The sequence below is a fragment of the Branchiostoma floridae genome, chromosome 3, assembly GCF_000003815.2.
Source record: "Branchiostoma floridae strain S238N-H82 chromosome 3, Bfl_VNyyK, whole genome shotgun sequence".
NCBI classification, from domain to species: domain Eukaryota; kingdom Metazoa; phylum Chordata; class Leptocardii; order Amphioxiformes; family Branchiostomatidae; genus Branchiostoma; species Branchiostoma floridae.
The window spans coordinates 21848049-21862881 of record NC_049981.1 but is presented as its reverse complement, the minus strand read 5'-3'; the positions used below and the strand labels follow the sequence as shown (position 1 = coordinate 21862881).

The following is a 14833-nucleotide window of genomic DNA, read 5'->3' as shown; positions in this document are numbered from 1 at the left end:
CAGGGTTGGACAAGTCCACTATAGAGTCCACTAGATTGATTGTACCAGACAAGTAAAAGTGCTGATTGGGCAAGCGCATGTCCTACCCCACTTCCGCGATCGGGCAAGTAAGATTTTTCATGTGTAAGATTTTTATATACTTAGGCATCAAGCATTGGTGGACACAGAAAAATAGGACAATTAAAGAATTCCATTGATGGCAATAAAATACAAACTTTAGAAAAATGTAATTTAAGTTTCAGGGCAAGTGAAAAGGTCGGTTAGTGCAAGCAATTTTCAATGTACTTGCCAAAAAGTGAATTTTAGAAAACTTGTCCAACCCTGTCAGACAATTCAACCCACTGTTTTATGAATCATTCGTAAATTTTACTGCAAAGTCAAGGCTGAGCAATAAATTTTGCTGTTGATTGGCAAGTGTTTGTGGTTGGATTCCTGCATATGAGATTGTCCACTTATAAGGCCACACCAATTCAATTTGTCCTCTGATACTAAGGCCTGAGGACCTGGTTTTTGCCTTGGTGTACTCAGTTTTATATGTTTTCTTCCCTATCCTCTAGCTTTATGATCATGTCCTCTTCCTGTATTTTCACTTTCAAAAATCCGAGAACCAAGAAATTAAATTTGTCTGTACTAACCCTTAAGCAACTTGCAGTAGAATCTTTTTTATTGTTTTTTTTATTCAAAAGCCGGTGCAATGGCCTAGTGGGTAGAGTGTTCACCTTGCATTCGGAAGGTCGTGAGTTCGATCCCGGCCGATTCATACCAAAGACTATAAAAATGGTACATACTGCTTTCTCTGCTTAGCACTCAGCTTTCGGGAAAGAGTATGGAAGTTGAACACACACCACTACCAGTGGACTAGCCCCCTGCTGTGGTGATTGCGTTGTGTGTGGCCCAGGGCTAACGAAACAGAGATGGGCACCGCCCTATGCGCCAGAAATGGGCACCGCCCTTGGCGCGGGAAGGGTTTAACTTTTAACTTTAACTTTTATTCAAAATGAAGAACTGGTGCTTTGGGTGTGGCGTAATGGTTAGTTTGAGTGTTGAACCAGTTGGTCCTGAGTTCGATACTCGCCATGCCCTGATGTTGTGCCCTGTGGAAAGGCACTTTACACCACTTTCCCTGATGGTGAAATGACACTAACTTAGCCCCTGGGATAATCTGTTTAAAGTGTGCCAGATTTGGATTAGTGTGCCAGTGTGCACATTTGCCACTAAGGGCCATATTTTATTTTTGAAAATCAAAGGATTTGGGACCATTGAATAGCACTGTCCCAGCCCAAACCTCCTCTCCTTGGTTCCATGAAGCGAATAATTGCAAAGTAATATTGGAAGTTGATGTATAAATCTGATAGCACAGACAGTCTTTGAATGATAAACCAACAAAGCTAATGGGAAGAAAAAAATGTTACATGCCCTCAGATTTACAAAATAGGCCACACCAATTCAATCTTTTTGTTCTCGGATCTCAGAAGCCTGAGGACCAGGTTTGTGCCTTGAGGCACCCAGTTTCATGCTATGGGGTGAATACAGTTACATTCAAGCTTTATGATATCATCTCGCTATATTTTCACTTTTAGAAATCTGAGAACCAAAAAATTAAATTAGTATGGCCTTGGGAACAATCTAACTGCTTGTAGGATCTACCTGAGGGTCTACCCTATCTTTCTTTAGTGACTTTATTGTATATAGATATGTGGCGTCTTTTATTTGATGACAGCTCCTTGGCATGGACCCTGCTTTACTGCAGATTTGTCTGTGGCCATGACTGTGTATGTCACACTTTGTAGGCACAGTACTAGTGAGGCCACAGTTAGGGTATCATCTTCAGGTGTGGACAAGTCCATGAAGATTGGTCTACTGGGAAGTGAATGTGCCGTTTGGGCAAGTGTATGTCATACTTGCCCGATCAGGCCTGTGCAATTTTCTACCCAGTACGGCTTTGTTTTCATTGTGTTTTTCCAGTTAAGCATATTTTTTGTGTTCTTTTGTAAATCCAAGGACCAACATGTTAGATTGGATGGCCTAAACAGCAACTTGCAATATTTAGGATGCATTTTGATTCGAGTGTGAAAAGTACAAATTGCTGAATCTAGAGGCATAACCCAAATACATGTACCTCTGGGGAACCTTAATGTCCTATAAAGATGAGGTCCAGCTGCTTTATACATTTGAACCAACATATCAAATTGATGTGCCCTAAACAGCAAGCATTCTTGAGGATGCATTTTGATTCTCATTCGAGTATGAGCAGCTTGAATTACAAATTGCTGAATCTAGAGGCACAATCCATAAGTACATGTACTATCTAACATGTACCTCTGGGGAACCTTAATGTCCTATAAAGATGAGATCCAGTTGCTTCATACATATGGCCTTGTCAGACTCCCCATGTATGACAGAACAGACATTAAGGCACCATGGCTCGAAATTCATCGTTGGGAAAAAGTACACTGATGCACCTAACCTATAAATCTAGTTCACCTTTATCCCCAGGGTAACCTAAAATTGCTGTTTTCAGAAACAGGGTATTGAAGGATACACTCATCAATTTGACGGAAGATGGTTTCATATTGCCATTATTTTCAAAATATTGCGGTTTCAAGCCACTGTCCCTTAACTTGATTTCCCTAAATAACAAAATTGTTTACGAAGAATATAGGTTACCCCGCAGATAAAGGTCAAGTAGCATTGAATTCAGTTTGTCCGAGAAATATTTTTGAGTACACAGCATATTATAACAAATCAGAATGAGCAAAAGCTAATTGCCAACCTTACTCAAGTTACTGCGATATAAACAGGTTATAGTTTTTTTCTTACACAATAATACTATTCTGCACACTAGTATACAGTTACAGTACTTATACATGTACCTTATACAATGTAAGCTATAGTAATTGCCCGACAGAAATATTTGGGTGCATCATTCTATGGTGCCCTGTTATCAATTAGATGCACAGCTCCAATTTTAGGCCCAAAAAAGTGCATCTGCTGCCAGTATTCGGCTTGGCAATGATGATCGGTTCTTTCTGCAGTTCCTGTACGGATCCTCTACATTAATATCACTGGTGGCGCCATCAAAATCATGTGTGCTGCTATCCTGGTATGAACCAATGAAGCCTTCACCGGATCCCCGTTTTATAGCCATGGCCTGTTGCTTTCGAGTATCCGCTGTAAAGCAATGTATACAGTCTATTGCTGGGCCACTAATTACTTCTGATGATGCTATTACAGAGGTCATTCCATCCTTATTTGGTGTAGTCCATTGCCAGGCAACAAGCTTGATTACGAATGGCCGAAGCAGCAATTTTGAATGGCCGCCGATCTGATGTAGAAAAGGAAGATTTAGGAATGGAACCTTTTACTGCATCCAACCAGTATGTATTCTGTGAGCACGTCTGATGAATGGCTCCATTCCCACCTCCGTGGCATGTACCAAACAGACGGCAGGGCCGCATCCTTGGCCTGTGTGATCTTGGAGCACCACTATAAGACAGTAATTTCCCACAGGTGGTTTCAGAACTGGCTAACTGGGCCTGCGGAGGCGGAAATTTATAGGAAAGCCAGGCCTGGGCGAGAGAAATTGTTGTTCCCCTTGTAGTGGCTTAGTGCCATATAGGTCCACAAGTTTCCTTATTGTTTCTGTAACAGGATGTGTTTTTACAGTTTGGCCTTGCCCTTTAATAGGCTTGAAGCACGTCCTTGAACACGGGCCTCCTATTTTAGTACCTTCTGAAAGACGGTTGCAAAGACCTAGATGCCCTTCCCAGGATTTGAACTGGGGTTTCCCAGTTACCTATTTATTGGAACATAGAGGTACATGTCATATGGGGACATCCCTTACAAGCAAAGTTGGTCCAACACTAGGGGTTGCTGTGCCGGTACAAAACTGTTTTTTCTTGTTAGACCTCTTGATAGAAGTCAAGAGATGATGGTTTCAAACTGCCACATTTTCAATTTTTTTTTTAAATTATTTCAAACTATTGCACCATCAGTTGGCTTGATATCCCCAAGTTCCCTTTTTTTTTAAACAATGAATTTAGGTACTAGGTAACCCCACAGATAAAAGTGAAATTAAAAAGCGTTAAACTTACAAAATTCTACCCACACTACAGGTCATCTTTACCCAGTTCCAGTACAGTGACGAGACGGCACTCCCACCGGATGCTCTGAGAAAAGCGTTGGCTGAAACCTTCGAGGACCAACAGAGATTTCAGCTGGGGTTCATGGACGATGCTGCCGAATGCTTTGTGAGTCTGCTGTAGTAATTTGTATATTTTCAGTGGAAATCCAAGTCTTTCACAAAGGTTCAAAAACTACAAATTTTTGTACACATACCTGTTCTCTAATCATGTAATTCAGTCAAAACCTGTGGTATGGAATGAAACAATATTTCCCTCCTATACTTGACTATAATATAAAGCAACAAACTTCAACGTATACCAGTCCTGTAGTATTTAGTGAGATATAGAAACACCATTATTACCTGTGGTATGGATTGTAGTTTTTAAACCTCCTGTCAAAGACTGGGATTTCCGCTTACTTAAACCATGCAACTTAGAACTTGTTGAAGTACAAGTCATTCTCTTTTTATATAACATGTTTGTCCATCGTTCCTTTGACCTCTACAACCTCAATACATTTGTAGGTGAGAGAAGGTCAGTTTGGAGGGTTCCCTTTTGTCTGACGGATTATTTTCCTTCTATGCAGGAGAGCATCTTGCTGCGAATCCACTACCACATTGCCAACGAGGTCAAAGAGGACATGTGCAATGCCAAACACTGCATCTCTCACCAGAAGTTTGCCATGACTGTTGTTGAGCAGGTCAGTACTCGCCCCATTTTTCATTAAGAAGAAGTACTGGCTTATGTCCAGGACGGGCAGAGTCAAGCCCGATGTACCGAGTAGACAATGAAGTGGAGTCACCTTGTAGAAATACGTACTACATTGTACTCGTTCTCAATCCATCTTCTTGCTTCGGTGGTCAGTGCGATGCTCCATTACCTGTACTTGATTTGCTGTTGCCAAACCTCCGTAAGTGCCAGAGAGCATTACGACGTGGTATTTTGAATTGCGGTAACTTTGTCGTGTGGCACAACTGTATAGTGGGGTCATGCGGGATAACGGCAGGGTATTTTGCCCAGAACCAAGAGGTCCTGGATTCAAATCCTGTTATGCTATCAATCTTGTGCCCTTGGGAATGGCATTCACATAACTTTACTCAATCCATCCAGGCGTAAAAATGGGTACCTGACTTTGGTTGGGGAGGTAAAAGGCTGTGGGAAAAGAAGATTGGGCCCCACTTTCCAATACCGTGCCCAAGACACAGTGGATAACAACCCACTGCCCCAATGGCCTCAATAAGGCTATGGGACTTAATCTGCAAGCAGATAATCCTGGTGGCATAAGATCAAAGCTGGCCAAGGAGTAAATCTAGCCAGAGGAGGACAGCCACCTCCCAGTGCCTGTCTGACTCCCTTAGACCGGCTATACTCTTTGGCCAGCTTTGATACTATCTTATGGCATAGTAGGATCTGCTTGGAGATTGATAAGACTTCTTTTACAATTATTAACTATGTCCTTAACCCCTCCCATGCACAGTGCATGTGTGGATGTGGTGCCACGTCGGAGCCTCTGCCCTTCACACAGATGGTCCACTACGTGTCCGTCACCGCCATGATGTAAGCTCTTTACTTTGTCTGTTTGTGTATTAGTAGCAAGATTTTCCAGGAATATTGACATGGGGAAAAAAGGAATAGTTGATATTGTCAGCCAACAAGGTCATTGAACAAGTCAAAATGGGTTTAGACTTCTCATGATGAACTGTTTTACATGACATGTCTGCTTGGAAAATATCTAGTTTTTATTTTGTGCTGCAAAAGTTGAATTTACTTGAGTTATTCCACCTCCATGAATAGTTTCATCTAATGTAGTACAATGTGAACCAGACAAAATTGCCCTGAGAAAGGTGACACACAATCACCGAAACGTGTGAATAAAACAGTCTTTGTGTTGTACAAAGAATCTTGTTATTAAGGAATTCCATCCTCTCAGTCACCCTCTGGCCTGCAACTAGGAAACATAACAACCAGTCCTAGAAAATATTGAAAAGCCTAAGTCCGCACTAACTTTTCAAATCATATTAATTCTGTTTCATTGCTTTTTAGTTTGAGCAAAATCATATGGAGCATGAATTTGTTCACTGTCCTTTAGTTAGTATTCAACTGTAACTAAAAGGATATTAAGTCCTTAGGATCTTAATCCTTTGAAAAGTCCATTAGTGTATGTCCGTGGTGCTGATTTTGCTGTCGTTGTGCCATTTTCCATCCAGTGTTCACACCACTGTCACCAGGCCTTTTCAGCATAGGGAATGATATGCTGTGATTTGGATCCCATATGCTGTGATTTGGATCCCATATGCTGTGATTTGGATCCCATATGCTTTGATTTGTATACCATTTGCTGTGATTTGGATCCCATATGCTGTGATGTGTATACCATATGCTGTGATTTAGGCCCGTTTTGGCAGTGTTTCAACAAAAACTGTTATCACAATTACTGTTACAATTTATGGGATCATTGAGTCTAAAACTAAGCCTTCCTCTGCTCCATAGTTATATCACTCTCTGATTTTGGGTCTAACAGGAGGAGCAATCATGATTTAAAACCCTCATTATTGGAAAGCAGTGTTTGATTTGGCAATCAATATACACCTCTAAATTGTAGTTTGTAGTATTTTGTGTATAATAGTATGTATGTGTATGTCTTGTATTTTTGTACCTGGGCCCTTGATAAAATTCATTATGAATGTACCGACACATACCCCTTATACAGAACACACCCTGTTATATTCTCTACTGTAAACATTTTGTGTTTATCACCTTTCGTTACTGTCCAGAGCCCAGGGAAAGGAGATGTTAGACAAGACGAAGAAGCCGTACCCCGAGATGTTTGGACAGCTGCTGAAGAATGCAGGAGGGGTCGGTGACCTTAGAAACTGTCCTGTAAGTTTAAAGCATACGGAACGATTGTATTCACTTTTTCTTTCCATAGTTACAAAGTTAAGCTTTGTTTCAACACAAAAGATGAACTCACCATAAATTTCCGGTCAATCTCGCCAACTGACATATACAGTGACAACCAAAGCTATACAATACTAGGCCAACACATGTAGTTACCATATTATACAGAAGCTGTGTGTGTTGTCAATGGAATGTACAAAGCAATATTCACACAAGATGATTGAGTTATCAATTAAGAGCTAATGACCCTCTGAAATTTATATGGTGTCATAAGGCCTGCTCATTTGATACATATGGTGATTAAAGCCACCAATTAAGCTTAAATTTTTTTAAACTTTGCAAACGAAGATCCCCAAAAGTCCTGCTCACAAACGAATGAAGCAACCAGCAAATCAGTCATGGAGAGGTGAAAACATAACCTAGTCGGTAATGAGCTCCGCAGTGGATTATCAGCTTCCCTCAGGCGTCCGCATAATTACGAAATACATGGTCATGTGGAACATGAATCATTATACAAACTTGCTTGATAGGGCCACACCAATTTGATTTGTTGCTTCTCGGATTTGCCTGTCCATTTTCAAGAAAAAATCCCAAGAAAAAAACAACTATTAATTGATATGCCAAAAAAACAGAAATGGTTATGTGAAGTTTTTTTCTTGGAATTTGTATTTGGCATGATTGTGTTATTCTCATGCTGCTCACATGTAAAATGTTCATGTTCCTTCCCACTATTCTAGAGTAATTGTGGAGAGAGGGTGCAGATCAGGAGAATGTTAATGAACTCCCCTGAAATAGGTGAGTAGCTAAAACATTTTTATCTCTGTGTAGTTTGTTTTCAGTGTATCTGAATGTTTGTGTTCTTGTGTTTGCATAGTTAGTTGAATACACTTCGTTTTCATTGTTAGTTGAATACAGGAATTGAATGGGAACATGGTACATGTATCACCGTAAAGGTCGGACTTTGGTAGCGACAGATGTTCAAAGATGGTAGAGCTAGTTTTTATTCAGATATGACAGACATTCCAGTTCATGGGGTCAACGGAAAAGACTACTTATTCACGGGGAGGTTTTTTCTTTGGCCTGTAGGCAGTCTCTTTTCTTCTTAACTGGTGCAATGACCGAGTAGGTAGAGTGTTTGCCTTACAGTCAGCAGGTTGTAAGTTTGATCCCTGGCCAAGTCATACCAAAGACTTTGAAAATGGTACATGCTGCTTTCTCTGTTGAGCACTCAGCACTAATGAGGAAAGAGTATGGTAGTTAGATACACATCACTACCAGAAAACTGGCCCCTTGCTGTATTGGCTTGCACAGATGTGTGAGATGGGCGTCACCTCTAAGCATCTGTTACAGATGTATGGGCAACTTCAAATTCTCAAAAACTCTTTTCTATCATGCTAATCTTGTATTTCTTGGAAACCCTTCCATGTAGTGAGCCTGGGCCTGGTGTGGGACACAGACTTCAAGCTAGCCACATTCAAATAAAAGTAGTACATTGCCGTTAGAAGTGAATTTTTGAATTGTTTGAATCATGCTAAGCCTGTATTTCTTGGAAACCCTTCCATGTAGTGAGTCTGGGCCTGGTGTGGGACACAGACCAGCCCACAGTGGAGCACATCATGGACGTCATCAACTGTCTGGGGACCACTATCCGGCTCGTAGATGTGAGTATCACAGGCGCACTTTGGAGGCAGGGTGTTTTAAAAGGTCCCAGAACATGGTATTTTTCCGTGACCCCCACAGTCCCCAAAATCCCAATAGGCCCAAAACTGTGTTCTGCTAGTACCTTGAAAGATGGGCTTAAAAGTTAAAACGGGGGGTAGAAAAGCAGAGATTTGCCTCATAACTCAGAAGTTTAAAGCATAAAAGCAAACAGTAAGTTCCTTGTGTAGAAGAAGTACTTTTCATTATAGTCTTGCTAGACTGACGAATGCCTATCTAGGTACACTTTTACATCACGGGGTTTGCAAATTTTACACAGCAGCCACTGTATGTTTAATGTGATGATATCGCAGGTATAGTTATTGTTTAATTGTGTCAGTGAGGGCAGGAGTGAAGACCTGGAAAAATAATTTTTGGTAATCTAATGTTCAATCTAACCAAAAGGGTGAATACTCTGACTTTTGTCATAAACAAAAAGAAATGTTGTATTTTGGAGTCATAAGAACTTACCTCATCAGAGGTTGAAATCACTCAACAGTTATGAATTCTGTTTATAAAATGGTGGAAAATACATGTACATGTAGATACATGTCCTAACCAGATAAGAACATGACTTGGCTGTTCACCCAGCTTCTCTGAAAAATCTTCGACATGTGTCATTAGACGCATCTAGATTGACGTCATGAAGGCAGGAAATCTCAATCGGCAGTTCCGAGCTGCTACACGCCCCCACAGCTCTGCTGCTGGGGAGATAGCGGACTGAGGCAACACCAATTTAATTTGTTAGTTCTCGGATTTTAAAATTTTTTTTCCAAAACCCTTAACTGGAAAAACATAATGATAATGAAGCCTGAAGATCAGGTTTGTGCCTTGGTGCACTCAATTTTATGGGGTGAATACAGTCACATTCAAGCTTTATTATGTAGTCTCGCTTTTTAAAATCTGAGAACCAAAACATTAAATTGGTATGGACTGAAGTCGTGCACTGTATTCAGATGTTACAGCCAGCCTCCTCATTTGAGAGTTAGCTCCCGAAGTGCAGCCAATCTACCAAGTCACACATGCTGTGATTGTCTGATGAGGTGCCAGAGAAGGGCAACTGAGTGTTGGGTTGCACAGTAGAGGGCTCAGAATTGGAGTACGATTTTAGTGCCACCTTAAACTCCTTGAAAGTCCTGCTTTTCCTTGAACGTTTTGGCTCAATCTTGAAACATTTTGGGTTAGAAGGAAAAAGTAGAGTCTAAGCTTTCCTGTTTTGGTCAAAATTTGTTCAATTCACCAGTTTAATGATTATATAATAATTACAAGTAGTTTGTTTCTGGACAGATGAATATCTAACATTACACACACAAGTAGCCCCTGTTCTGAATCTATGAAAGTATGGTCAAAGCAAGATGAAAATCCCATCAAGCTTCCTGATGATGTGTTATGCATTGTATTTCATGAGGTATTTATGGAGATTTGACCAAATAAAGTTTCCAAACTTTTTCCAAAGCTTAGAAATGTTCACAATATCACTTTATACACATGATTGAGAATACTGCATGTGGATTCAAAGTAGTTTGTTCGCTTTATGGAGGAAGAGAACAATATGGACTACATTTATACAAACATTAACTGTATCTCTGTTATATACATTGTCTGACCCTTGCCTCTTCCCTCATCACCTCAATGAAAAGCAACCTGCAGGACGATTTAAGCTTTCATGAATAAACAAAGGCTCAAACCTCAGAGGATCATCTTCAATAGAAGTGAAGCTGTGAAGTAATGCATTGTGACACCTGACATTTTCTCCCTGTCCCAGTCAGGGCAACGGAAATGAGTTCTGTGTAGGACACCTGGTCACCAGAGATTTGGAACTTGGCCTTGAAGAAATATAGGCAGGCAGTAATTGACCTCAGTGTGGCGCTGATTGGAAGCGTGCGTGAGTTGACATACATGTACAGCAGCGGTGCCAAGGAACGGTGCTCTGCTGTCAAATTTTGTTTGACAATTGCAGCAACAGTTCCAAGGAGGGGTTCTGCTTTCAAATTTTGTTTTTGTTTAAATTTTGCTTTTCAGTGTTTGAGTCAGTAATTGATGGAAGTGAATACACTTAGTGATACCTAATCTTCTTTGTTCTTTGTGTACCTGGATTTGTTGTTTAAAAATTAGGTGCGTGTACTTTGCTAAATGCAACATTGGTAATACTGCCAGAATACCAGCTTGAGAAACTTGCCAGTCCCTTATTGGAATATTCAACAGAATCATGGGAAAAGTGTGTCATTTCCTGGCATACATATAACACAGGTTCACCTTTATCTATGGGCCAATGCATAATGCATTATTGTTAGAAACAACAGTATTTAAGGATATTGGAAAGAACTGCAATGTTTTGAAAATATTTTGCAATTTGAAATCACTTGATATTCCTAAATACCTGATTTTAAAAATACTTGATAAAGGTTACTTACAGATAAAGGTGAACTAGCATTACTGCTACAGTAAATGTCGCATGTACTTCCAGCTAAAAACAATTAGTTCCATCAAGTCAACTAATATTGTTTTTCCAATTCACGACTGAACTCAAAGTGTAATCAGTCATTCCTGATGATGGAATTCCCAAGGCAAATTAAAGTGCACATGCAGAGAGTATTTTGAAATTTGCTTGATGCTTCAATATAATTGTAGCTCATTATTAAAAAACCACCTGATAGTCCGCTGCACTGGACAGGTGTCAGGAGTTCTAGCTCTGCCATATTTCAGTTTGTTCAATTCAATTTGATTCTTTATTAACATGTTAATTAGCATTGCAGACATACAAATTACCTTGATTAAATCATTGCCACTAAATTACTGTGCTTTTCCATTTTGGAGAATGAGTCACATTTTTTTTGTTTGCATAAATCATCATCATCTGTGTCACCTTGTACGTAGTGTATCAGTCCCATGTTAGTCTAGGCGATTGGTGCAAAAATTGCTCAATTTACAATGTGTGGTAAAGGCATTTTGAATTGGCACCACCCTTGAAAATATTTAGTACATACTCAGGATTCATCATAGTATTACCAAAATTCATGCTTTTACCACATTTTGAGCAATTTTAGCTATATTTTGCACCAATCGCCTAGACTATGTGTTTGTGAGACATTCTCTTGCAAACTTGTTTATCACAGTTTTACATGGCACAGGGAAAGCAGAAGGAAAACCTACAATTATACCTAGCTGAGCTTTCATAGCTCAGAGTCCAAATTGCGCAAAATGCACATCTGTTCTATAAGTGTGCACACTTGACTGAGGCGGAGCCCCCCTAATATGCTATTATGCCCCAAGCCGGTGCTTCAGGCTGTTCATGCTTGGCTGTGTCTCCCCCTGATTTTGCTGATGGCATGCCTGTGCACTTTTTTTCCCTTATGGCATGGTAGGCTTCAAGAATTGATTGCGCCTGGTCTCCGCAAAATGCGATAGGCATATTTCATCTGGCAATAACCCCTTAACAAATACTCGTCATATGTCATTGCCGTGTCAGCTAAATGTGGTGGCAGCGGGGGTTCGGTATCGCCGCTGTGACAGGCTCCACATCTTGAGAAGGATCAACGGCAAGTTTACTCCTTCAAGGGCACGACCTTGTCCTTTTAATAATGACCCCTGGTCCTTTACTAAAGCCGGCCCTTTTCCTACGGGACCGTTTCCCCCGTGCCTCCGCGGTGTAAGTATGGATGAAGCGAATAGCACATATGTCTTCAGTGTCTTCAAACAGCCAAGTTATGAACGGCACAGGCCAGAGAAGGTATTGAGAGGGTAATGGAACCCAACAATAAAGGTCCACCCTAAAACGGGAGGGAAAGATGAATGGTCCAGGTTATGGCTCGAGGGCTCTGATCCCTCACTCGTCTAGAGCCAGACCTATATGTTGCGTCTTTATGAGCAAATGGGCAGCTGCCAGCATTGCTGCATGACAGTTGGTCAGCTTGAGAAGTTGACCGTACAAAACGGTGATTTACATCATTCTCCTAGACGGAAGACCTGGCGCACCCCATCTTGTATCAGCCAAAGAAAGGGTATGTCACCTCGCAAGGGGCGGTATAACTTATAACTTATGACTTACTTACTTAGGCCCCCTTTCCACTAGGACAGCGATTGTGCTGCGCTCTCACTGCGACCTAGGACATAGGATATGTGTAACCTTCACTTTCATACTGGGTATGTCATACAAAGCATAAAAGTGTGATTGAGAAGACAACAAAATGCACAAAGTGTAACAAGATTTGTTTCCTTTTGATACAATTCGTTGAGTGATATGTCAAATTTGAGCACCGTCCTAGTGGAAAGGGGGTATTACTGAGAAGTTGATATGTCTTGACTCTAATGTCTTCATCTCCTGGAACACACTAACCGCTTCTTTGCTTCAGGTTTTCCACTCCGTGGTGGACGACTCTGCGGCAGGGAAGGTCCTGCACCTGGTGGGGGTGGTGACGTACTACGGCAAGCACTACTCCACCTTCTTCTTCCACACCCGCTTGAAAACGTGGATCTACTTTGATGATGCCACAGTGAAGGAGGTGAGGCATTATTGTGTGTTTGAAATGAATTTCGATGGTTTGATTCTCCAATAGCGTAATACTATGCATCTTTAAGTTGGAGGGGGGGGGGTCGCAGACCTGACAAAGGGAGCTGAAACATTCACAGGGAAAAAAAACATGATGGTGCGTTAACTTTTTGGCTTAAATAATGGCATAGTCTGTGCATACTTTGTGTTCAAGCTCTTAACTTTTTCAAAATTTTAGAATTGGAAGGGCAATTGCTGAGAGACCATACAGCAAACAAAATAGGATCTATATAACCTTGATTTCATAATTGGAATATGATGCATGATGTAAAAGTATGCAAAAAGACACAACACAAACAAAAAGTTGTTCCTTGTAATCTTTGGTTGATCAACATATGCTCAGCAGTCACAGCCTGTAGTTTAAAAGTAAGGGAATGGCTGTCCATCAGTTAGCTCAAGTACAAATGTAGCTCAGTATACCCATCCTGTTTCATTAAAGAATTTTCTTTGCAAGTATTTTTTGAAAATGTGTTATTTCACTGAGTATTTTCAAACTTTTTAGAAAGGTTTGTAGAACACCAGCCCTGAACAATGTTAACTTTGACACTTGAAAGTTAAAATGTGTCAACTTTATCTATGAGTCATGACTGTCTAGACTACAGATGCTTCCAAAAGGGAAGGAAAATCAAGGCAACGGAATGGAGAGTCAATCTCTCTCATTTTCCAGCCACCGTTCTTTCCTCAGACCCAATTATCAACTAAGCCCCCTGTAATGACAAGACTTTGAAGGGTTCTCATACTCTTCTTTCATGTGGGATGTCTACCTCAGATAAGGTTTTTTCGAAATTAACCAACAGAAATACCAAAGGAACATTGTCCAAGCAGCTGATGTAATGCTCAGGCTACTAATGCATGATTGTTCACTTCTAAAATAGTTGATCTGTATCAAACATCAAATACCATGAACTTCTTGATGTGTTTTGGGAGTTAACTCTTTTGCCTCATGCTTACATTCCGACGGTATTTCCCAGTTGCCTTGCATGTTGCTCCATCCCCCCCCCCATCCTATTGTGCATTCTTCTCTGCAAGTCTCATCATTGAATGCTGAAGCTTATAATGGCAACGTGAAACCGTATCAACCTTTTAAAAGGTTGCCCAGCTGTGGTTCACAGCAAGGCGTAACTCTGACATTAGGCCTAGGAAAAAAGATTGTGTTTCCTGTTTCCCTACCTACCTGAGAAAAACCTGCCAACCCTAGACATTTTTTGGGTGGGCAGTGGAGTCACTTCAGCCCAATTCCTATTGAACTAAAAACACTGCTTGTCCTGTCTAATGAAGGATAAATGTATCTGTGATGCACAAAGAGGAAAAAAAATCTTGTTTTTTTTCTGAAATCCGAAAAATTAATGAGCGCGAGCGTGCTAATGTCATCCATAAAATTTACTTGCTGTGGCCTCATCTATCTCATCCTCTCCCCACAGATCGGCAGCAAATGGAAGGACGTTGTAGAGCAGTGCAGAAAGAAGAAAAAAAAAGATAATCCCTACCTACTGACCCTATTTTTTTTCAGGACTGAAACAGGAACCACAACTTTTTTTTCCCTTAAGGCCTTATCTATCTAATC

The 14833-nt window shown here is 40.7% G+C and overlaps 1 protein-coding gene across 5 annotated transcripts in view; it reads left to right on the top strand.

Annotated features, from left to right (window-relative positions):
- The window catches only part of LOC118412009, a 109805-nt gene that overhangs the window by 77078 nt on the left and 17894 nt on the right, over positions 1-14833 (top strand). For all 5 annotated transcript variants that reach the window (XR_004830712.1, XM_035814586.1, XM_035814588.1 and 2 more), the window contains exons 6-12: positions 4116-4250; positions 4711-4824; positions 5602-5681; positions 6899-7004; positions 7760-7817; positions 8589-8683; positions 13073-13222. Coding sequence is in view for 4 of the 5 variants with exons in the window: in XM_035814586.1 (XP_035670479.1) it covers positions 4116-4250; positions 4711-4824; positions 5602-5681; positions 6899-7004; positions 7760-7817; positions 8589-8683; positions 13073-13222 (738 nt within the window). In the remaining variant the exon portion in view is untranslated. The remainder of the gene's footprint in view (positions 1-4115; positions 4251-4710; positions 4825-5601; positions 5682-6898; positions 7005-7759; positions 7818-8588; positions 8684-13072; positions 13223-14833) is intronic.